This window comes from Gadus macrocephalus, chromosome 11, assembly GCF_031168955.1.
Source record: "Gadus macrocephalus chromosome 11, ASM3116895v1".
In the NCBI taxonomy this organism is placed as follows: Eukaryota; Metazoa; Chordata; class Actinopteri; order Gadiformes; family Gadidae; genus Gadus; species Gadus macrocephalus.
In genome coordinates, this window is record NC_082392.1 from 20,373,974 (window position 1) to 20,399,430 (window position 25,457).

At 45.2% G+C, this 25,457-nt stretch overlaps 1 protein-coding gene and 1 long non-coding RNA gene across 2 annotated transcripts in view; one reads left to right on the top strand and one right to left on the bottom strand.

Moving 5' to 3' along the window:
* gak (cyclin G associated kinase) overlaps nucleotides 1-21,846 on the bottom strand; it is a 43,545-nt gene extending 21,699 nt beyond the window's left edge. The window contains exons 1-14 of the mRNA XM_060065522.1: nucleotides 21,468-21,846; nucleotides 16,152-16,213; nucleotides 15,826-15,885; nucleotides 15,613-15,727; nucleotides 15,061-15,203; nucleotides 13,623-13,748; nucleotides 10,868-10,957; nucleotides 10,128-10,263; nucleotides 8,505-8,617; nucleotides 6,748-6,826; nucleotides 4,512-4,629; nucleotides 2,707-2,756; nucleotides 889-1,037; nucleotides 202-324 (exon numbers count right to left, since the gene is read on the bottom strand). Of these exons, the coding sequence (XP_059921505.1) occupies nucleotides 202-324; nucleotides 889-1,037; nucleotides 2,707-2,756; nucleotides 4,512-4,629; nucleotides 6,748-6,826; nucleotides 8,505-8,617; nucleotides 10,128-10,263; nucleotides 10,868-10,957; nucleotides 13,623-13,748; nucleotides 15,061-15,203; nucleotides 15,613-15,727; nucleotides 15,826-15,885; nucleotides 16,152-16,213; nucleotides 21,468-21,609 (1,506 nt within the window). The 5' untranslated portion in view covers nucleotides 21,610-21,846. The remainder of the gene's footprint in view (nucleotides 1-201; nucleotides 325-888; nucleotides 1,038-2,706; nucleotides 2,757-4,511; nucleotides 4,630-6,747; nucleotides 6,827-8,504; nucleotides 8,618-10,127; nucleotides 10,264-10,867; nucleotides 10,958-13,622; nucleotides 13,749-15,060; nucleotides 15,204-15,612; nucleotides 15,728-15,825; nucleotides 15,886-16,151; nucleotides 16,214-21,467) is intronic.
* Nucleotides 1-25,457, top strand: part of LOC132467942 (uncharacterized) — a 696,489-nt gene that overhangs the window by 634,230 nt on the left and 36,802 nt on the right. The gene's annotated exons all lie outside the window — the stretch shown is intronic.

Here is a 25,457-nt window from a genome sequence, read left to right on the forward strand (position 1 = left end):
TGGTTCAGCAGTAAAGTCCCTGGATCAGTACGTTAGTTAGGAGAGGAGTAGGGCACCCACCTGACAGTGTGGTTCAGCAGAAAAGTCCCTGGATCAGTACGTTAGTTAGGAGAGGAGTGGGCCACCCACCACCAGACAGTGTGGTTCAGCAGTAAAGTCCCTGGATCAGTACGTTAGTTAGGAGAGGAGTAGGGCACCCACCAGACAGTGCACGATGCAGATGTTCCTCTGGTCCTGCTTGAGCCACAGGTGCATGTTCTTACACACACTGTACAGACTGCGCAGGTTGGGGGCTCGCCGCACCTGCCAGTTACACTCCGACACCTGAGCACACACACAAACTTTGTAAACTATCAAATATCTACATATATCTTGTTCAACTGTACCATTTTTATTATACAGAAGCACTTTATTTTTGTTCCAACTTATTTTATAGCTAGCTTCTTAGAGCAGCAGTTGTGGTCCACACAGTGGAAAAGGCACTTTCCTTAGAATTTAAAAGGCAGCATGTTTAACTTTTATGCAACAGTTGCAACAACTCCATCTAAGCATGGATTAATGTTTAAAACTTAATAAATGTGAAAAAGACACTTTAATGTCTCCATTTTTCATTCTGTCTTGCAAAGCAGACTGGAGCAGATCATGAGGATCCTTTGCACACCTATAGATTGAAGCAGAAATCATTATGAATCAAATCGATTTTGAATTGAAAATCGATTTTGAATTGAAAATCGATTTTGAATTGAAAATCGATTTTGAATTGAATCGTTGCCCCAAAAATCGTAATCGAATCGAATCGAATCGTGAGATAGTAAAAGATTCCCACCCCTGGAAATTATGATATATTTTTTCCCTAAAATGCTGACACACACACACACAGACACGCACCCTGTTGTGGAAGCGGGCTGAGCGGTAGGAGCGCTTGGAGAGGTTGTAGACGGCGTAGTGACCGGCGTGACGTGAGTCCAGGAAAAGGCGCACCTCCTCGATATTGTTCTTGATGGCCGACTCCACGCCCTCGGCTGGGAACGACATGACTGCACACACACACACACACACACACACACACACACACACACACGCTAGCGTTGGAGCGAGGCTAATGCTGATCGCAAGAGATTACTGTTTCCCAGGTCCATTCTGGACCTGTGAAGATCTCTGAAACAGAGCTACCACAGCCTAGCTCCTGAGAGGGGAATACACTTTTAATTACTTCTCAAACGATGACCTGTGACGCGAGCGGTGCATCACAGCTAGCCTCATAATCACAGCACCGAAAATACTGCCGCACTATCTGTCTACAATCTGGTTGTGTTGCGACACTCATTTTGGAATCAGTGACTATTGGGAACACAGTAGACATCTTTGGAAAGCAAATACAAGTGTATTCCCCCAATATCAACAGGAACTAGGCTACTGTAACCATGCAAGTCAATGTAAGCTGCTAATGGAAAGCAAATGCTAACCCAGGGGCAGTGTTGGGAACGTTACTTAAAAAAGTTATTACCGTAATTTTCGGACTATAAGCCGCGCCTTTTTTCCCATTTTGCGATTCTGCGGCTTATATAACGGTGCGGCTAATCTTTGAATTTTATAGCTAACGGCCACTAGGGAGCCTCCTAAATCTATGGATTTTTAAGCGGCGGGCTCCAGTGCGGTTTATATATGTAAACATCATTCAATTTAGCTGCTGCGGCTTATACTCCGGTGCGCCTTATAGTGCGGAAAATACGGTAGTTATAGTTACTCACTACTTGTTTAAAAAAAAAACTGAGTTATAACAAAAGTAACTAGTTACCAGGGAAAGTAGCTAATTGCGTTACTATAAAAAAAAATAAGTTGCTACATGTCAAGGAATTTGGATTTTGATTTGTTAAATGGTTGAACTGCCCATTCAAGTTCCTGATATACTTCCAACTGAATTTTTATTTGCTTGGTGGCAAATCCTGTGGAACATAGCGAATACTACAGAAAATGCCAACTTTTCATCGGATTGCTCCGGACTCGCCATTTCTGCTGCTTAATCTAATCAGTTTGGTGTGTGTGTGTGTGTGCGCGCGCGCGTGTGCCGCACGTGTCCTGGCTTGTGTGTAAAAACACTTGATCCGATTGGCTACCATGAAACATGACTCTGCCTTAGCCAATCATAATCGCTTATCTCGTTGTTAACCCAATCGGTCTCCTCCCGAGCAGTTTGTTTGTGGAGCAAGGGGTGCGTTCGGATTACGCAGTTCCATTCAATCAATTAATAGTAACGCACCACATTTAACGTACAGTAACGGCGATGTAACGACGGAAACAGTTATTAGTTAGATTACCCCGTTACTGAAAAAATAACGGTGTTACCTAACGCCGTTCTTTTAAACGGCGTTATTACAAACACTGCCCAGGGACTCTCCTTCTGGACGCACAATGACGAATTTTGTGCAAGACAGGAAAATGCTAACATACATAATGTAACATAACATTCATTTGAACTCTGTGTTGCTTGTTATGATACCCATGAAAGAACCCATTGCTTTTCGGTGTTCCTTCTCCAGGTTTCAACCTCTGGCTTTCGAGGAGTTTCTCCTTGTGCTTAAGAGGGATTGGGGTTATAGGATGTTGTATAATGTGGCCTGCGAAGCTCTTTTACACTGGAACTGGGATCAGCAATCGTATCCAATCATCCCTCATTATTATCCTTAACCCCTGATGGAGTCCTACCTGCTATTCTGGAGGTGATGTAGGATATGTCCAGGTCTCCTTTGGCGTAGCTGGGAAGCAAATAGAAACAACAACAGCTGTAAATAACCTGATGAATAGAGCTTAGCAGGCCGGAGGGGGGTCTAGAACCAGCAGAACAAACAGACACACACAGGGAATCGATTCAAAGGCCTCGGTCACACTCGCTTTCGGATCTGGGATCGGATCTCAGGGAGGCTGATTCAACACCCGAGGCTCAACCGCAAACAGGCGCGATATGTGATCGAATCCCTTGTTCCAGCGGATTATAGAATTTACTACGGAATGACTGATTGCTTAAGCTGTTGTGTTTACATTGTGTAGTGGTGCAGACATTACACAGTAGAGATGTACGAGATGAGTGATATTAAAGGAATAATGTAATATGAAACCCCAGAGATCCGATCCCAAAAGTGTAGCCGAGATCACTTACATGCCAAACAGTTTGGAGAAGCCAGGAACTGTTTCACCGTGTTCTTGAGTCTGCATTAGATTTAGTAGTTAAATCCACCTCTCCATGAAATGCGCAATTAATGCATGAGCGGACACACACAATTAATGGACTTGTTATGCATTGCAAATTAACATTTTGTGTTAATTGCGACGTGCAAAATGCATGAGGGTGGCAGTAAGTGGGTGTCTCGTGTATAGGACTGGTAACATTGAACGGACAACAGTCAGTCCATTGAGATGTCAAATGTAAAACATAATCAAATTTGAGTCTATACCTTCAAACTCTACCTAAGTCAACCCTCATAATATACTGATGCTCTTGGTTGGACCAACGTTGACCTCAGAGCCTAATAACCACCTATAAAGACACCGTGATTACAATTGAAAACGATCTATCCATTAACCAAAACTCCATTAACCAATACAACTCAACGATGGAGATACTTCCATTGATCCAGGGATAAAGCCTTCTTTCTTTAAATAAAGAACTAGGTTTCTTGCTGTTGCTGTTCTTCTAAGTTCATCCATGAGGTGATGCTGATGGTATGAGTGATGGTTAGGGAAGGGTGCCGGTGAAACGGTAGGGGGGGTGGGGATTGACATCTAGTCTAGACTTCAGGATTCATTCAGAACTCATCCCTTCCATTCACTCTGGTTAATGTGTTCATGGGGAACAAATGCCCTCTTGCGAGTCTGTTCACTGATTGGTCGATTCGACAACGGTTAGGAACCAACAAGCGGTGCTGATGGGACACAACATGAAGTATTATTGACTCTCGAACACACACACACACAAACACACACACACACGGGGTGCTCCGCAGCAGTCACCCATATTTACCTTGGGTTGCTAGGTGACGGGCCATGAGCGATGGGGTGCGAGAGGGGGGGGGGGGGGGGGGTCAGAGAACAACAAACGACAAAATAAAACAAAACAAGAAAAGAACAAGCAAAACAATAGCACAGATGGATGACCGAGATGAAACCGTGAACGATGCCACCGTGGAGGGATATAACAAGAGGGGGGGGGGGGGGGGGGGGGGACCAGAGCACAAAGGCCACTCTGTGCCTGGCCATGAACATATGGTCTTATTTAAAGAAGACGTGGAATTCACAGCCCGTATATGGCATTGCAACCACGCTTGCAGTCCGTTAGCGAACAGCTAGACGGACCAAGACAGTGTTTGGCATTGCCATGAGCCACATTTGGGATTTCTCTTGAAGACAAAATCCGGTGAATTCCTTGGTGGAATAACATGGAAGAATACTTTTGATGGTGGAGCGAGAGGCTGAACTGAAAGAGAAGGAGGAGCCGAGTCACCGCTGTAACTCACCTGGCAACTGATTGGATGACCTTAGAGGACGTGTCTTTGATGTTGGTCAAGAAGCGTTCTGTCCCGCCCTTTAGAATGTCCAGGAAGCCACTCGCTGATTGGTCAGGATCATACACACCTAGCATTACGAAAAAAAAAAAAAAAAAAAACTTTCAAGAACAATTCAAGAAACCTAAATGATTTTATTTTATCCCAATGTATAACAAATAAAAATTTAGAGAAATCCTACTTTTGGAAAGGGAAATTTATTGATAACAATATACCATTTGTTTTAGAGTTTTTAATAGTGCAACAGTCATGAGAGAGTGATAAACACAATCTGCCATCAACAGATGGCAGCGCAACCAAGCAGCAATCCCCTTAGTCAACAAGTGGTTGCGTGTGTGTGTTAGCGCGGTGTGATTGTGAGCGTGAGTGTGTGGGGGTGTGTGTGTGTGTGTGTGTGAAATGTTGAAACGAAACAAAACAAAACAAACTGCATGCATTCCCATCCCGACATATATTTCACGAGGCCAATCACAAGTTGATGATGATCAGTTAAATGAACGAGAACACGTTTGTCACGGCTCGCTGATTTAGATCACAGGGATGTGCCCCTCTCGGGAGTACATTAACCCCTTCCATTCAGCACCGGGGCTGCAACTAAAATTTACTTTCAAAGTTCACAGGTCGGTCAACTATCGAATATCTTTGCGATCCATCAATTCATCTTTTAGTCTAAAAACTTGAATCAATTATGACCGAATTATGAACTAGTTTGTTAACTAGTTTGTAGTTCTTCCAAACATAGCTAGGGAAGAACCATGCGGCAAACGCTGGAGATGGCACCATGGAAAGGTTCTAAAGACAAGTTACAACAGCGCTCGTATTGGGGGAGAGCTTTAGCCCGATGCTTGTGACTCCACCTGCACCGCTGCCAGCGGCTGCTTAGCTTTGTGTGCACGCGTCACTCTGTAGTGTCATGACGCACACCAACGCTACGCCCACAGGCACTGCCCAGCTTGCTTCTGGTGGTTAACTTTTTTTTTTAACCAGCAGTAGTAGTATTATTTATCTTTTATGCCATCTTATTCAGAGAAAAACCAATTATTTGGGGGTGCGTACACTCTGGGACTGTGGTGGTCCCACTATATTACTAATTCCATGGCTTCCTGTGAGCGGTGTATGTGCACACATTCAAGTCATTAGGCATTTTCATTGAAGGCCATTAGACCTAATCAGAAATGACCTGGTGGTGAATCGCCCACAGGAGCCGATGAAACGTGATTAATGCCTTGCCAAAAAGCACCTCAGATTTGGCCTCCACAGATTGAGTCGACAACAACTCTGCACAGGTTCAGACGAACGATCAAAACACATAACACTCAAACTCATCAGCGCGTACGCACACAAACTCATCGGCACACACACACACACACACAAACTCATCGGCACACACACACACAAACTCATCGGCACACACACACACAAACTCATCGGCACACACACACACACACACACACACACACTAGGGCTGGGATAAACGATTATTTTTTAAACGATTAATCTAGCGATTATTTTTTCGATGCATCGATTCATCTAACGATTCATTTTTTCAGTCCGATTCGATTTCGATTCGATTCGATTCTCGATTATCTCCCCATTAATTGACTAATAGCAATTTATACATGTTGATTTACATATCTGAATTCCTTAACATTTCAATACATGTTTATTGCCTTTAAATTCCAAAATAAAAGTGCAAAGTAATGCATTCTTAGAATTCTACGGTGCTCAGTCATCTGCAGCTGTTACCGGGTGACGCCTCTTCAGGTGCTGGTGCATTGCCGTGGTGCTAGAATGGAAAGTCATCTCCATTTTGCAAAGACGACATATCACGGAATCGTTTCATTTCACATTAAAGAATTCCCATACTTTAGAGGAACGAGTGCGTGGCGCCTTGCACTTATGAAAGTCTGAGGAGCCACTCGCGTTGCAACTACGCTCCGGCGCCGCCCATCTTTTTTATTTTATTTTTTTCTTCTTTTTTTTTTTTTTAATCGACGCGCATTTTTCGCGTCGACGTAATTTATGCGTCGACGTCGTCGATTACGTCGACGCGTCGTCCCAGCCCTAACACACACACACACACACACACACACACACACACACACACACACACACACACACACACACACACACACACACACACACACACACACACACACACACACACACACACACGGCGGGGGTTTACCTGCGTTGTTCTGCAGGTTGTGGATCTGCGTGGGTGGTGGTGCTCCGTTGTTCCCGAAGCCCCCGTTCTGCTCCATCAGCTGCAGACATTCATAACCATCAAACAGCGGCCGCCAGCAGTGGTATGCACCCAGCACGCTCATGGTGGAGCGGCAGGGCGTGCAGAGCGATGAGGAGCGACGGGACGGCTAAACCAGGCTAACATAAGGCGGGAGATACTCCGGGGGACGGACGGACGGACGGGGGACGGACGAAGGGGGGTGAGGCGCTCAAGCAATGGGGGGCCGCCCCGGTTCCCAAAGACAGGTGATTTTTTTTTTTAGTTTTTTAGTCAAAAAACATATTTAGACCCTCCTATTTTTAAAGGACAATACATGGCTATTTTCAGTCCAATCAAGGCTAAATGATCCAAAGGAAGGGCGTGTGGAGGAGGGTTTAGTAGGACGAAGTCATCCGACACAGTGAAGACAGGGGAAGGAAAACATTCACATCCCTGCAAATGATGAGAGGAAGATTCGGCATTCTATTAAAAAGAAAAACGTTCCTTATAGAAGGCCAGGTTGAGGTTGAACAACAGAAAGCGGTCAAAGCTCCTCTGGTGTTGGGCAGGCGGTTCAGAAACCAGTCTTCTGTTTCACTCTCTCCCCTTCCTCTTTAGCCAGACCAGATCCTATCTCTCCACTTCATACGAGCATGGACATCTGCGTCGGCAAGAGATGTGCCACAATGCCCCTCATGAGAGAGAGAGAGAGAGCGATACAGAGTTAGAGAAAGAGAGAGGGAGAGAGTAAGAGCGAGAGAGATAGAGAGAGGAGGAGCCTAATCTCCATGACAGCTGAGAGGGAAACAGCAGAAACTCCTTCTAAACCCAGATCAGCACCTGGGAACCGATCCCCCGACCGCCCGCTCGACGTCCAGCGATAAGCATCTGAACAGCTTTAGGTGCACGGAGGCAGACTGACCACGCTCATCCTACCTCTAGTGGTGGTGGTGGTACTGTGAGCCATCTGATCACATCAGGGCCAGAATGTATGGAGATGGCCCATCATATAAGACAGGCAGGATTTGGGTGGAGCAGAGCGGACAAAGGGAGACAATAGAGACGAGGACCCTTAATAGTAGGTCGGCTGCCACTACATTTTATGCAGTGAGATTTGATTTGGATAAAGATATCTTAATTAGCAATGAGGACATCATTGTACTTATTTCGCTTTATCTCCAGAAGGGTCTCTCTCCATGTCTCTAATCCTCTCTCTTTGCCACTCTCTCTCTCTTGTATCTATTTATGTTGTCTCGTATTTCTCTCTCTCTCTCTCGCTCTCTCTCACCTTTCTCTCTTTGGATACCTCCCTCAGAGTGCTTACATACCAAGAGTGAACGCCTGGAACAGAACCAGATTTTCAAGTTTCAAAGGTTTCACAACATGAGCAGAGTTTTTAGGATGACAAGGACTGATGAACAGGGGGGGTGATAGGAGCCAGTGACAAACCAAAGCAGGACCTAAGGCGAAACTGCCGTTATTTCAGATCCATCCATGTCAACGTTGGACCACGTTTGAGCCATTCCACTTCACTCTCCCTCTCCTTCTCTTCCTTACGCTATCTATCTACTTCCATCACCCTGTCCCTCTGCTTCCATGACCCTCTCTCTCTTTCTGTTTTTTAAAGAGACGGAGGCATCTGAGGACAGCAGGAGGGAGAATAGAGCCCCCTTTATACTGTCACACACACACACACACACACACACACACACACACACCTCTGTGATCGGGGAGCGGGCGTTGACGTTGCGGGCCGCTGCTATCTCCTGGAGCTGGTTGACCAGCTCTGTGATGGAAAGACGCTCCTCGGGGTTGACCTTGAGCATGGACCCTGGGACAGAGAGGACAGAAAGTGGGTCTTCCCTCTAGGTCAGGCTATACAGACCACCTGTAGTTGAATGAAACACCCTTAAATAGCACGTTTTGGGCTCTTCGGAAGACTGGCCACACTACAAGATTCGAGGGGGCGATGTTCTAGAATCTTTTCTTTGTATCGTTCACGATACACACAACAACAACGCAGCAACAAAGTGTAAATAACAATGGATCCGCTGCCTAATATCAATATCCACCCGAAGCAATGTTTTTTTCAACAATTGATACCCTCCCGATCATCATTAGGGTGACCAAAGCGACTGTCCAAGGTTTTGCAGGGACAGTCCCGATTTTGAGTTGCATATTCCGCGTCCTGACAAAAGCCTGTCGGCACGCTAAATTGTTCAACCACTATGAAATGTCCCCTGTTGTCAGCGATTACATAGCCAACGTGGTCTTATTATAGCCCGATCATTAACTTAAAGCCACATAGAAAGAATAAAGCATCCAGCAAATGATTTCAACAATGTGTGTGAGGGCTTACGCAGCAGGGATGATTGCACAGTGGAATGCTTATGGAAAACCAGCGGACGAGCGCTCGGCGGAGACGTTAGCGCATTTCAGAAGCAGGATGTCAAATTTGTCAGTTTGCCGTTTGTCTTGTCAATATGTTAACCTACATATCATTTATAAGTATAACTTTTTTCACGCAATCCACCTAACCCGTGGGTTAACCATGATGTCCCCGGTTATGACCGCCAACCGGGCATCTCTACTAGTCTTGACTTTACTAGTTAGTAAACACTGCCTGTGAGCTCCAGTGTGGGATTCCCTCGCACAACTGGTGGCGGGGTTCCCTCCATGTCTACAATGGATACGTCATTGCGATTCCCCCAAATTTCTGGCATGCCAAACTTTTCGTCGTGGGGTTTGAGGACGTCCCAGACAAAAAAAAACGTTGCAGATCGCAAGCATGTCACATTACAAGACCACATCTCGTCGCCAACTTTTAAAAATCATCTAGGCAAACGACTCGCAAATTTATCTGAAACGAACGAATCGGGGCAAAATCGGGCTGAAATCGTGTAGTCTGAACCAGCTTTACAGAAAGCTGCAGTTAATACAGACTGCTGGGATTAACCCAAACAAAGTAACACAGATATGTGGAGTTTTTATTGATATTGAAACTATAGCGGCCGAAATTAGACTATGGCGGTGCGCCAAAGTCTTGTCAATGTGTGGGAAACACTGGTGTGAGGTAATATAGTCATCATGTCAAACCTTTCAACTTGTCAGATTGAACTCATTTGACATTACCTACAATTCCCAGTTTATGATATGGAAGTCATTTTTCGAGCCATTTTGTATTGTTTCTTTTACCCCTCTGGCCCTCGTTAGAAATTCAGTGGGACAAACTACAGGGCAACGAAACAGAGAGAAATGAATTAAGAGAGCGACAGACAGCAAGAGACGGAGAGAGCGAGAGCGGCGAGAGTGAGAGCGAGACTGAGAGCAAGCCTACTTACGGATGAGCTCGTGGTAGACGGGGTACTTGAGGTCATTCTGAGGAATGGCGTATTTGCCGTTGACAATCTGCAGCTTGGCCCCCTCCTCGAACGGGTGCTGCTTGAAGCAGAGCAGGTAGAGGATGCAGCCCAGGGCCTGCCGAGAGAGGAGCAGAGGGGTTGGGACGCAACCTTATAGACAGAGACAGATAATTGAAAGCAAAGAACGCTCTACTTAAAGGGGGACCCTCAAGTTTGACTTTTTCCAAATTTAAGAGAATACTGCGTCATAAGATTGTTCGGGAAACTATTGCAGTCTGCAAAATAAGAAACCCGGAAACCATAAGTTTGGTTTAAGTTGTCTAGGATTCAGAAAAATGACATAGGCTTGGTTTCAATTGGTTCATTGCATGAACCCAATAAGATTCTTAATAATCAGTTTAAGGCCTAACATACAAATTCTCTGCCTCTTGATTATGCTCCCCCATCCAGCTCTTATTCAATACCAGCATGATGCTGTAATGGTGTTGATGCTACGTTTTGTTCGTGGTCCATAGCAGGGGTTCCCAAAATACTTTGTACTTTGGACAAGGCCTCCATTGGAAACATTTTCACAGAAGTTGACCCTTCTTTATTATTTTATTTATATTTATTGCACGGTCTGTTTGCACGGCCTGGCGGACCAAGTTGCACAACCCGGTAGCGGTCTGAGGTCCGGGGGCTTCGGAGACACTGATCAATAGAGAGTGAGGGGTTCTGACCCAGATGTCCTGTTTGTCGTTGATGGGGAAGTTGGAGTACAGATCAATCATCTCTGGTGTCCTGTAGGCTGGAGTGGTGTTCCTTGTGATCTACACACACACACACACACACACACACACACACACACACACAAAGTGAAAGAAAAGAGATTCAACAATAATTACTCGGTACCGAGTCAGCACTAGAGCCCGACCGATATATCGGCGGGCCGATATTATCAGCCGATATTAGGCATTTTCCAAACTATCGTATCAGCTGATTATTATTTTTTTCTTTTATTTGATTTTTTTTTTGTGTGTTTTATTGGGTTATTGTGTTTTTGTTCAAAGGACTTTGAGTTTCATATCTTACGTTTGTATTTTTGTACATTTTATTTACCAGAACTTTATAATAAAATTTGATTTAGACTTCTCTGTTGTGACAATAAAACAATAAAATAAAGTTTATTTTTAAACGGCATTACCTTATTATTTTAGTGAGGACTCATAAATAACTACAAATAGCCAATGTTTCTTTTTTAAATATATATCGGCCGATATATCAGAATTTCAAATCACCAAATATTTGTATCGTATCGGCCTTAAAAATCCTCCGGTCGGGCTCTAGTTAGTACTGAACATCTAATAGGGTTGCCATGGACACAGACGGTAACCAGGGTTAATTGACGGCTCTGTGTGAGACTGTGCATCTCTGTGTGCGACTGTGTGTGTGTGTGTAAGTAATTGGCATTATGAAGTACAGTTTCCGGAGACTGGTAACTGTTAATTCAATCAGCCTCCTCTGGTTTGTTTCTTGATGGAGATGTTGGGGTGGCAGCAAATTAATGACAGTAACAAGACAGAAAGGCTAGACCCCAAGACGACCGCACAACGCTAAGTGGATGTGTCACACTCGGCGGCGTGCTGATGACATTTCAATGGGAGCTAGACAGGGCCCTGGGCATTATATCCTAACATATTCAAAAAGAGAAATACAATATGTTAAATGGGGTGACATCATGTCACCAGTTGTGAGATCCGGCTTGTTATAAGCCATAACAAGCCGGTTGGAAATCTACCTATTCCTGTGTTTTAGTGACATCACAAGGTGGCCTATCAACCTAGATGTATACTGATAGATCAGTCTACCAGCCTACCCAGTGGACTTTAACAAATGTTGACTTTAACAAAAAATGCTTCTTGGTACATCTAGGACGGGTAACCCTAACCCTAAATTGCGATGTCACTTAAACACAGGAATAATTTTTAACCCGGCTTGTAATGGCTTATCACACCCCTTTAATATTAAAGCTCCCAACCCTTCTGATTACTGTAGTGAGACCCAAAAGGATATAGGACTAGATTAGGTGCAGCCAATATGTTTCTGTCTATTATAACTGTAATTAACATGCTTCATTGTTATTTGGCAATCAGGTCTTCACAACTAAATATATATATTATATGTTATATGTAATATTCTATATTGATACTTACGATATAGATCACTATAGCATATTTGTTGTGAGGATATAGAGTTAAATATACTCTTCAATGCTATAAGTCTTTTTGGGATATTCTCTCTGCGGATACAGGAGAAACTAGTGAAGGTAAACGTAAATAAAATAAAAACATAAATATAGCAGTGCCAGCTGTAGGCAGCTGTGTCCCAGATAGGACATTTAAATGTAGAGAAATAAATTAATTTTAATATACTTTTAATGCATATATGTAATAGCAAAAACAATATTATGCTACGCACCATATCTAGGGGCCCTTACAAATGTCTTTTCATGGGGCCCGGAGTTCCTGTCTATGCCCCTGGTAACACTTCCTGACACATTTCCACAGAATCACAATGAAATATGTTGTTTATGTAGAAAATACACTATTTTTTTACAAGGAGGATTTACATAAAAGACTGTTTGGTAGGGGTGTGACGATACACTCAGCTCACGAGACGAGACACGATATTCGGTTCACGAGATCGAGACGAGACGAGATTTTAAGAAAACTACAATGACAAAATATATGACTGGACCAACAGACTTTTATTTAACCGAGTTGCACATGCATTTTGAAATGTTTTATTATAACTCTTAACATTCATGAAATTGAAACTAAAACTAAAATTTATAAAAGTTGAAGTAAAATAAATTAAATTAAATAATTCTCTTTTTTTTCAAGTGCAAACAATATTATGTGCAAAACCAAATCAAAGTTCTACTCCATCAATACAGAGTGCAAATAGTGCAAACAGATTCTGACCAAGTATGTCACTGACAACTAGGTATTGTCCGTGTCTTATCAGTCACTCTACTGCCATTCATAATTTCCGCCGGGTACCCAAAATGCTGCCAAACAAATCATTTAAAAGTGGCGGGGGCATCTTCGACGGTAATACGGGTATTTTCCGACATCATTCTGGCTGCCTATGGCTGCTTCCCCTGCTTCCCCTCCTTCTCCTCCTCTTCTTCTTTTCCTTCTCCTACGTAAGGTTCTGACAGGCTAGACGTATCAAAGCCGCATTACTGCCCCTACAGGCCACAAATAGAAGTTTGGATAGCTCAGAAATCTCGCGAGACAGATTTTTAACGCGACGGGTAATATCGTCGAGTTTAATCTCGCGAGATCTCGTGGCACGAGATCTCGTCACACCCTACTGTTTGGTAAACAACCGTAATTGCAACATCATAAGACAGATCTCTCCGTGTGGACCATTCCATTCAGCCATTTGTTTCCCTTCAAATTGTGTGTGCGTGTGCGTGTGTGTGTGTACCTCGTCCTCCACCATGGACCTCTTCTGTGCTGACCAGCTGTAGTCGGGGTAATGTGCCAGGGTGGTTGCGCTGCCAAAGTCACACAGCTTGACAGTGCCCTGGTTACTAATCAACAAGTTCTCGATCTGTGAACAACACACACACACACACACACACACACACACACACACACACACACACACACACACACACACACACACACACACACACACACACACACACACACACACACACACACACACACACACACACACACACACACACCTCTATAATTTGTTGGCCAAACAATTTGTTGACAAAAATCCTGGCTGCTTTAAAAAGGGTAGCGCTGTGTTGTCATGGGAACACATCCCAACCAATCACATGGTTGACTTTACACCCATACATGCAGGGCCAAACATTGGCATCCATTGCAGTTAGCCACACTTCTTATTCTATTACATTACATTACATTCACAGCCATGCTCAGGGGGTGAGCCTCTCACGGAGCCCTTCTTAAGATTGTATTATTTTCCTTTGGCCAGTTTTTTCCTGCTTGTTTGAGGGCATAAGGGTCAGAGTGCGGTCAACACTGATACCAGTGTGCTCCCAATGGGCCCTGAGCAAACACAGTGCTGTAGAATCAAACGTGCACACCGCCGATGACTCAGTCCAGGTGGTGCCAGGCTGAAGCTGTGAATGTTTACAAACCCCCCCCCCCCCCCCACCCCCCGGCCCTTTCTCATCTTCCTTCTCACTCCTTTCCTTTGGCTTGGTTGAAAGGCCTCCGTTGCCATGACAACCCCTGCCCCAAACAATGCTTGATCAGCTTCAAAACACAGGAAGAGCTCTCTCTCACTGCCTTCTCCGATAGCAGAGGGACAGTTGAAACCGGGTCAAACAGGACTAGTCCAATGTGACGCCTTCCAACTGGGGAAATCCGCAGCACCATGTCAACATTATGGGAACAGACACCATCCATACCCCCTCCCATGTTTTTTAATTCATTTCATGCTATCCCATAATTGATCTCAGACGACACATTGGCGATCGAATGGTCAACCCACAAACCATCCAGATATCAGGTTACAATCCGGAGTGAATATCCGTCTGGTCTTAGCCAAGCAGCGATCGATTTCCACAAATGCACGCTGCCTCACGTTGTTCAAAATCCTCCAGCGAATCCCATTAAATACCTAAGTGATGCTCTTCACTCTCGCCGGAACCGGTCGGAAGTAAAGCACTAACACATCGTCCTTTGAGAAAAGCCTTCCGCGAAAAAAATATCTGTCCATCGTTAAACATCGTTACTTAGTCTATTTTGGGAGAGGCTTAAAAGGGGCTCGAACTCCGAGAGAAACAGAAGGCGAGAGCGTGACGGTGACCCGGCCGGACCAGGGCGGTTGCACAAGTTCAGCCCCCGTGCTGCGGTAGGACTCCATCAGGGGTGCCACCCACCTTGAGGTCTCTGTGTATGATAGTGGGCTTCTGTTTGTGCATGTGCTGCACGCCACGGCAGGTCTGGTAGAAGATCTTCAGCACTGTGTCACAGGACATGGCCGCTCGCTGCTCCACTCGCTTCACAAAGTCCACCAGCTGACCTGAAGGAGCAAGCCAAAATTATGCCGCAGATATATCGACCGGCAGGCAGATTGATAGAGCCATCCATCCCCCCTCTGCCACTTTATTTATAGTCTACATCGGTCAATACTCTTTGAACATTTATGCGCTGGCAATAGTGAGAGGAAGTCACGCGTTTTTGACCAGTCGGATGTCTTTCAACAGGAAGTGGGACAGGAAGTCTATGTTGCACAGGGAGGAAGCTGACAGGACAACTCATGGCAAACCGCTGTGACTTGGCTTACGGGGGCTGCGGACAGCAGTACTGCAACGCTGTGGTTGATCCAATTAGCAAGTTTTGTCCTATTTTGGGTTATGGTTCCAAAACTTTTTGAACATTTCTAGAAAGCTTCTACGTTGATTAGCTGGACGGAGGTTCTAGAGGCATACCTTTGCAGAGCTCGGTGAGAATGAGGAACTCTGCCTGGCCTGTGTCAGACTCCTCCTTGCTGATGGAGGCTGCTGAGCAGAACTGGACCACGTTGGGGTGACCCGACAGCTTTTTCTACGCAACCACACGTCAAGGAACACAAAGAAAAGGCTACTGCAAAAATACTAATGCTGCTGATGACCTGATATCAGCAAGTCGACAGTAAAGGTTACCATGAAGCAGACTTCCTGGATGATGTCCTTGTTCTTCTCTTCCTCATTGGACAGCAGCCTCTGTTGTCATATGAGAGAAAACAACACACACACAATCATTTGTATTATGTATATAAACATTAATCTGAATATTAACAAACAATCACAGGCAAACAAATCCAATTCTGCTGAAAGAATAACAGTTTACAGTTGGAATGATTGATTATATTAATGATAAGGTCAGTGAAGGAATACACTAGCCATCAACATTATATACTTGGGAAGTTCATGTATCAGCTAATATGGTATAATTAATGCATGCTGGGAAACGCCGTTCGGCGACTCACCTTGAGGGCGTAGTCTTTCCCATTGCTGATGTCCTGGGCTTCGTAAACGAAGGCGAATCCGCCTGGGGTCAAACATGAGGGAGAGGAAGAGCGATGAACAATCACATAACACAGAGGTGGGCCCACATGTCTCAGGGTCCAGCCCCACTAAACGCCTGGCCTCGCGGCCCTCGCCTCCCATTCACTTTGCATTGGACATGTGGAAACGGTAACGCCTGGGGCAAGGGATTGTGGGTAGGCTCACGTGGGGCGGGTGGCGAGACCAAGCCCCCAGGAGCAGTGCATATTTCCGAAACCCATTAGTGCTCAGCGGCCAAGCCTGGTATTGCAGGTGTTTTAGCGGGCTGTGGACGGGTCCCTCAATTCATGGAGGTCTGGAAGTAGATAATGCCATTCACTCCAATACAAGTAGGGAACAGGAATGTGTCTCCACAAAAAATGTCTGGATATCAATCAAATGCCGCTTTTCCACCGCACATGTAGCTCGACTCGACAAGACTCGACACGACACGACTCGACACGGTAGCAGCACGGGTGCTTTTCCACCGCAAATAGTACCTCCTGGACGTGGGCGGGGTCGGCTGCGCGAAAGGGCCGTGACGTATTTGTGTACGCGACGCAAACAACACATACGCAACCCACACATGGACAGAACCCACGTAACAACAATGGAGGACATCGATCGCATTACTATTATTAGCTGGCATGTTGGAGAAGTTGGAGAAGTGGAACATGTTGGCTGCGGCGCTGCTATGGATGTTACCAGCATGGTTGCCATGTCGCTCTCGTGACTTCGTCACACTCTCTGGCCAATCAGTCGCCGGCCGTCTGCCGACGTCACCTTTTAGCATCGGCTCAGCTCGCTTGGAACCTAGAGCGAGTAGGTACTAGAAAAAGCAGCCACTTCAGGTACCAGATACCATGGTACCGCGGTGGAAACGCAAAAAATGCGAGCTGAGTCGAGTCGTGTCGTGTCGTGTCGAGCTGGTACCATGCAGTGGAAAAGCGGCAAAAGGCTCATCATTTTCTTTATATCATGTACTAATAAAATTTAAGTTTTCTCTTTTCAAAACGCCGCCTCAAGCGTTTTATTAGCCGTTGTTTGCAGGAGAAGGAGGGGTGGCCAGCTGAAAGGAGTCTTATAGTGAAACAAATGTTTCGGCCAGGCATCCGAGAGGGCTCAGTGCACGGCTCCGTTAACATCCCGTGTTAGTCTCGAGTGGTAATTATGATTTGTGTTTTAAAATACAAAAATGAAATTTATATACACGGTGTTTTTCTTAATAAGGTCAAAAAGGGACAAACTAATCTAAAATAATACTAATTGTTAAATAATACTTGTTGCCCAGATGGCAGGAGGAGTGTAGTTTAAAGATCACATATAGAGAATCATCGGGAGGGTTACTAACTTCCATGGTCTACAAACAATGCGACTGTGCTCGCTCAGACCTCTCGCTTATGATGCTACAATGCTAACAATGCTAGTATTTCTGCATCCGGCACGTCATGCACTAGGGCGTGGCTTGAGACCTCCATGATGCGGAAGCAAATCTCTCCTTGATGTTGCCCTGCGCCATTTCATAGTTTTCATAGGGATGAACGGGCGGCAATGTTTTAGTCCGCTGTCCTTTCTTTAATGCCTTTCTTTTAGGTCCATGGGCGACTCGTTGAAAGGGGAGGGCCGGAACTTTGGTCATGCCATTGGTCACACGACATTCAGAGAGTACTGGACTCATGGTGGGATTTCATTGCCTGCTGAAAAGCACTTCCATCTACAGAGTGCTCAACTCCCACAGCAGCCGCTAGAGAGGGCTGGGTGGTGCCAGGCCTTGTCAAAGAGGAGACCACGCTTTTGTCGGGGCAAGTGATACAAGTACTATGCTGGACAGCTACATGTCCTCCACAAAACACAATAGACAAACTATAATTTTCCATCTAAAAAGGTGCTGTGAGTACGATTCGAGACTTAAAAAGGGATAAGGAGCTGAAGGTAGCAGTATTTTGAAAATAAACAACTCTCTCTGCTCCCTTCCTCTCACGGTTCTTCGCCAAAGAGAAGAGTTGCATACACACATCTGTGATTTGACACTCAATATGGATTCCCCAAAACAATACAGGAAGGGATGCCCTCATCTCAGACAGAAGCGGGCATGGAAAATTGGAAATCCATCAGGATAGATATTCTGAGCGCTCACTAAAAGCTGATTAAAAAATAATATATAATATATATATATATATATATATATATATTAGAGCTGTCAGTTAAACGCGTTATTAACGGCGTTAACGCAAACCAATTTTAACGGCGTTAAAAAAATTGCGCGATTAACGCAATTATTTTATTTAAAAAAAAAAAAAGAAAAAAAAAGAAGCAGTAGCCTGACTGCTCTGTTCAAATGAAATTTGTTCAAAGCAGTCGTTTAATTGCACTATAGCCTCTTTTTTTGTATCGTCCTGTTTTGATCAGTATATGCCAATGTTGTTATCAATAAAAAATCATTTGCACAAGGCAAGCCGATGCACTTCACCATGTTGATAAGAGAATTAAAATGAGAAGAATTATGGGACAAAAAAAATCAAGGGATATTTAGCATAGAAAAAGAATTTGCGATTTTTTTTTTTTTTTTTTTTTTTTTATTATTTACAACAGTTGAAAATTATAGGGTCCCGGCCTTCCCAGATCCTTCCCTGCCGTCGATGCAGGTTAAACAGCAAAAGTGCTCCCTTTCTCAGGTAACGCAGACGTTTGCGACGCATTTCTTCTTCCTCGTTTCTTCTATTTGTCTTCAACTCATGCTCCAATCTCTCATCCGATGCATCGGATGTTGTGGATGCAACGGAATATATGATGCATCGTTGCAGCAACATATAAGGTGATCACAAGTTTGTGGTTTGAGCGGTGGGGAGAGTGGCCACTAACAGACCCACGACCCTCCCATTAGACAGGAAATGACGCCTTACCGGAAGTGATGCTCTGCCCCACTCTCCCCTTGGGGGGAACAAACTGGAGATAGGAGAATCGCTTTGTAACACAGAGATTTGAAACATGAACATGGATGTCCTGTGCGACAGTGCGACATTAGTTGGTCCTGTTCGTTGAATTGGTGCTCAGACCACAAGATCGGCAAAATCAAGGATTTCCATGGAATTGCTAAACCTTCTAATGCATGGACTGATCTAACATCAGATGTTATTGTACGATGAGTCCTAAATTCTTCCCTAAGATCCCAGTAATGCGCCGTAGAGGGGGGCCCACTCCATCGCTACATGAGTGTGTTCTGTGAGCGGGCCAGCACATCAACAAAAAGAGAACCTGTTTGTCTGGACAAAGAAGAGGGCAGCAGGGAAGAGCAGAAGGAGTCATAAAGTTTGGGGTACCAGCCAGGAGAGAGACACAGAGTTGAGACACAGGCGGTGTGTGACAATGCTATGGGCTACATTAGTTCAGAGAATCAAAGCGCTTGGATAACGACCCATTCATAAGACACTATTCAACAGTCGTGGTGGGATGTCAACACTACTCTATCATTCAGAGCACTTTGGACTGCCCTACTCGCCAAGGGACAAAAGAGACCATGGCTCAAACCATCAAACAGAATGCTACAATGGCCCCTTCACAGGGCCCTTCCGTGTCCCCACAGGGGCCTCTGGCGTGTGTGTGCTGTGTGGATGTTTTGGGTTCTGTCTGCCCAGTGGTCAATGAACGCGTCTGAGAGAGGGTTAAGCTTCTCGGACACTTGTAGGATAACGCCACAGTGTGTGGCGCATTTCACTGTACAACATCGCTTTTTAGACAACCATAAATAAAAACAGCTGCCATGGTGAGGGGTGCATATCATTCGCAGCATCCATCGTTGTAACGCTCATACATAACAGCAACGCTGATAGATTGCTGTGTGTCGACGTAAACATGCCGAAAGCACGTCCCCCTCCTTCCTGGAACTCTCAGCACAAAACACGTTTCTCTTTATTTCATAGTGAACCCCCTGCTGAAACAGGTGGTTCACTTCAGCAGTTGTGTGTTGTATTTATTTTAAATATTGGTATTATGGTTGACTGTAAACATTTATTTTCACAAGGCAGGAGCAGTAGTGGATGTGGATCATTGAGAGTCCAATGATGTACCTCAGCACCACTGAGGGACAAAGAGCGTTAACTGGCTTTTTACTGTAGGAAGTCTGTGGCAAAAACTGCTGAGGGTCACGTTGTGTCGAGGCTTGGCTGCCTCCAAAACACTCAGTGCAAATCAATGACCTGTGTGGGCATATTTCCTTGAATACTGCGCTCTGTTAACCTTCAAAGCACAACTTAGCCACACACTAGGGAATCTATGGAAAAACAACTTTACAGTGTTTTAACCTAGTAGTTGCTCTTTGTTTTCTAGGTTACAAAGACGATATGTGGTTTTTGATGATTTGCAATAGATATAAGTTGTTTAACAGATCCACTTGTTATAGCCCATGTCTGGTGGGCCTAAAGTCTCAAGAAGACGTACATCCAATGTTGATGTTTTCCTCTGTTTCCCACCAAAGGGACAGACCAAATGGGGGCTAGCAGCACAACTCCATTGAATAGTTCAGCCTCACATAAGGTTGCAGCTGGTGCAGTGGTTAGCTTTAAGCAATTGGAGAAGACAGCATGACAGATACGTTCTGGCCAAATAGATTTGGTATAATGTAAGTTCTATGCGAATAACCCTCGTATCGCTGGGACTCAAAAGACTTATTAAGTTGTCCCATAGTAAGCGTATTTTGGGGTGCAGCCACGACAAACCCATCACGTCGATCCATAAAGGGTATAATCTTTTTCACATCATTATGTTAAGCCAACATAAACGAGACGTACATGTTGAAAAGAGAAAAACATACCATGAAGCTGGCGAGCCGTCCTGTATGACAGTCATGCCATGTCTTTCAAACAGTGAAAGTAATCGGCTTCTATTCTTACAAGTACTTTGTAAACACAGCACACTATTGTATCACAAAACAGAACATTTGTTAATCGTAGAGATGGGTAAACGATAGGCCACATCTTGTTTATCTGGATTCTCTCTGGGCTAACTTAGCTAGGTCGGCTAGCCAGCGGTTGTTCAGATTGCTATCAGAATTCAATTCAATTCAATTTTATTTGTATAGCCCTTAATCACCGGTACAGTCTCAAATGGGTCAACAGACCAAATATTGATGACACCCCCCGGACCCTAGCCCCCAAGAGGGTAAGAAAATACTCAGAAGGGTTCGTGAGCTAGCCGTGAGGGCTAGCTATGAGGGGCTAGCTCTATGGACCCTCCACCTCCAGGTCAGCGCCATAGCTCACCTTCTGCGATCACCCTCTTAATCCTCAGTTTCATGTCACCAAGCTCCACGACTTGTCCCACGAAGTCATTCTGGTCCCGACCGGCCCCTCCGGACGAACCGGGCCCGGCTAGGAAATCAAGTGCGGACTGGAAGAGGGACATTTTGTCCTACTGCCCTCCCGCCAGGCTCACCCAGAAGCTCGGTTCAGGTAGCGGACGATAGGCGTCTTAATCCCCCAGGGAATACTCCAAAGAACACTGACGGGTTTATCGGTTTGAATTATTAAAACAGATAGCCAGGCGTTTTGACTCGGGGTACAAACATGATCGTCTACCTAGCGGTGTGAACAGGCCGACGCACCATCGCTACTTCCGCGACAGGTGCTGACGTCATCACGGGGTTGTCAGTCAGGAGGTCAGGCGCAGGAGATAACGTGGTGGTCCTCCTGTCCAGATCATTGTCTGATCAAATCATACATCTTAATTGTTATTAAATTTGTTAAGTAACAACTGATCGAAATGTAAATTATACTGGTACTGGTACGGATATATATATTTTTTTTTTATGCCTGTTTTGGGTTAATCAAGCTGTTCATCTGTTCTGTATTACCTACACTGACCCATAGATGGACATCTATGTACAGGTTTGGCATGGGTTTCAACATCATATGCAGTGCACCCTGGTCCTGTTGAGGTTCCACAAAAATATTTCTGATGTATCGAAGAATGATAGAATAGAATCACGAGGGAAATAACTAGGCTCCTCATTTTTTCTTTAAGAAATGGATATGCTCACCCACCACGTTTGTGATCTGACCTTTGTGAACTTTTTGTTAAAGGTCCCATGACATGCTATTTTATGTATTCTTTAATATTGGTATTAGTGGGCAACTAACACAGTATTCAAAGACGTTCCCTAAATTCAGCCGTGGTGCAGAGTTACAGCCACTCCGAGCCAGTCGCACATTGAGCTTCCCCCAAATGCGCTGTTTCGGTGGGCGTGTCAAGGAGGAGGGTGGGGGTGTGGCCCTGAGCAGCTTGCAGCCACCATGCGCTCTGTTTACAGTGGATGTATCGCAATGGCGAGCCGCACACAGCCTTTAGCCGTGTTCTGTAAATATTCTAGAACACACGGGAGTCCTGGAGCTCTATATCTAAATATTATCATATAGCCTACACAGATATCTATATCATATAATATATATTATCACGGCCAAAAGCTGTGTGAGCCGATATTATGAATCTCAAACGACCGCGTTGGGTTCTCCGACGTTCCTGGTTCTTCAACGTCCACATCAATGTGAATACACACACTGTAACGCAAGTGTTTCTTGTCGGTTCTTTGACGTGTCTTGTATTTCCACAACGAGACTGTCGTGGGGGTTATCTGAGCCATGGTTGAGAAGGAATTGGGGGAAAGGAACTTTGATTTGACTCGCTGAAGTACATGAACTGCGACATGCCGCCGGTTGCCGCGAGGCACCATCGCCCGGCAGCGGGCAGCCGGCAGCAGGCAGCGCGCGGTTCAGTCGACTTCAGGTTGATGTGAAAGTGGAAGAACCAGAGACGTCGCAGAACCCGACAAAGTCGTTTGTGATTCATAATATCGTCTGGAGGCGCACACAATATGTTATATGATATAGATATCTATGTATATGATATTATTTAGATATAGAGCTCCAGGACTGTAACGCAAGTGTTGTACACTTCCTTGTTCTTTGGATAACCGTTCTGCTGTTGGTGTGACGTCGGACTCTCGTATCTGGTATTTCTACAACGAGACTCGTATTGGGGGTTATCTCAGCCAAGGTTGAGAATGAATTGGGGGAAGGAACTTTGGCTTTGACTCCCTCAAGAACATGAACCACGACAAGGAGGAGAAAGGGATCTTTGCCGGGCAGCGCTTATGCACCTCCGCCTCTGGCGGTGGTCCCTCAGCGGGGCTCAAGCGGGAGACATTCGCCGCCAACAATCCCTTTCTCCTCCATGTCGTGGTTCATGTTCTTGAGGGAGTCAAAGCCAAAGTTCCTTCCCCCCCAATTCATTCTCAACCTTGGCTGAGATAACCCCCAATACGAGTCTCGTTGTAGAAATACCAGATACGAGAGTCTGTTATGCGCCATCACACCAACAGCAGAACGGTTATCCAAACAACAAGGAAGTGTACAACACTTGCGTTACAGTCCTGGAGCTCTATAACTAAATAATATCATATAATACATAGATATCTATATCATATAACATATTGTGTGCGCCTCCAGACGATATTATGAATCACAAACGACTTTGTCGGGTTCTGCGACGTCTCTGGTTCTTCCACATCAACCTGAAGTCGACTGAACCGCGCGCTGCCTGCGGCCGGCTGCCCGCTGCCGGGCGATGGTGCCTCGCGGCAACCGGCGGCATGTCGCAGTTCATGTACTTCAGCGAGTCAAACCAAAGTTCCTTTCCCCCAATTCCTTCTCAACCATGGCTTAGATAACCCCCACGACAGTCTCGTTGTGGAAATACAAGACACGTCAAAGAACCGACAAGAAACACTTGCGTTACAGTGTGTGTATTCACACACACACACACACACACACACACACACACACACACACACACACACACACACACACACACACACACACACACACACACACACACACACACACACACACACACACACACACACACACACACACACACACACACACACACACACACACACACACACACACACACACACACACACACACACACACACACACACACACACACACACACACACACACACACGTGGCGCTCGCACGGTCGAGTCTCATTGGCGGGCCAACGTCTCTGGGCGGGCCAGGCAGAGTAAGGGGAGGAGCTGAGATTCCTCATGACGTCATGAGCACAGATTTCCAAATCAGCGCGCTTGAGCCTCCGTTTTTTCAAAGGCGAGCAGAACAGCTAGTGCTCGTTTTACACCAAACGCAAGTTTTAGCCACTGGGGGACCATAGGCAGGCTAGGGGAACTCATATTTATGTTAGAAAACCTCATAAATTGAGATTTTCATGTCATGGGACCTTTAAGCCCATTCACTCAATCCAACCTTTATTCTATTTTGTGGTTATTGCAGAAATTGTGGAATTGTACACATACAGGTGAAACTTCTATACTCAATGTTCCATTCAACATTCCTCTTTGGTAAAAGTACTTCATAATATAACATAATGATAACTTGATTGTGATGATACACACAAATACACATCAAAAACATATTGAGCAACCAATCATGTTTTCTGTGTAGCATTTTGGTTTTAAAGAAGGCTGATAATCCAGTTTAGTTTTTCTTTGAGCTTCTCATTGGGCCGTTGTATGTTTGGCTTACCATGAAGACGGCAGATATCAAGTTCCAGGATTTAGGATGAACTGAAATAGGAAATACTCCATTCTGATTGAAGATCCTTCTTCATCTTCCTAACGAAGTGATTAGATCTGGGAAAAACGAGTTTCCAATATACATTAGGCCTAATCTGTATGCTAAATTGTATTTAGCCCATCTAGGGACGTTCACAAACCTTTCAAGTGACAGCCAGCTGCAAGGCAGCCGGACCAGACACTGTCTCCCCTCTCTACACTCTCTACATTGAAGCTGTCTCAAGTGCAACATTAACACCTCGCTGGTTGAATGCACATGCCATCTACCAACACCCTGTCCTCAAAAAGCAAACCAAAAAAGACCAGAGGCCTTAATCACTACAGACCAGTCACCCGGACCTCTGTGGTCAGGGAGCCCTTTGCACGCCTCTTGCTGACTCACCCACCACCACAATGCCAACCCCCCTCCTCGACCCACTGCAGTTCCCCTAAGGATCCAACAGGCCTGTAGACGGCGCAGTCTAAACGGGACTCCACCTCATCCTCCAGCGCCTAGACTCCCCCGGCACCTACGCCAGGAGCGCATTCAACCCCATCACCCCAGCTCAGATCCAGGACAAGCTGTCCCAGTTGAGTGTGCCCGGGTTAAGCTGCAGGTTGG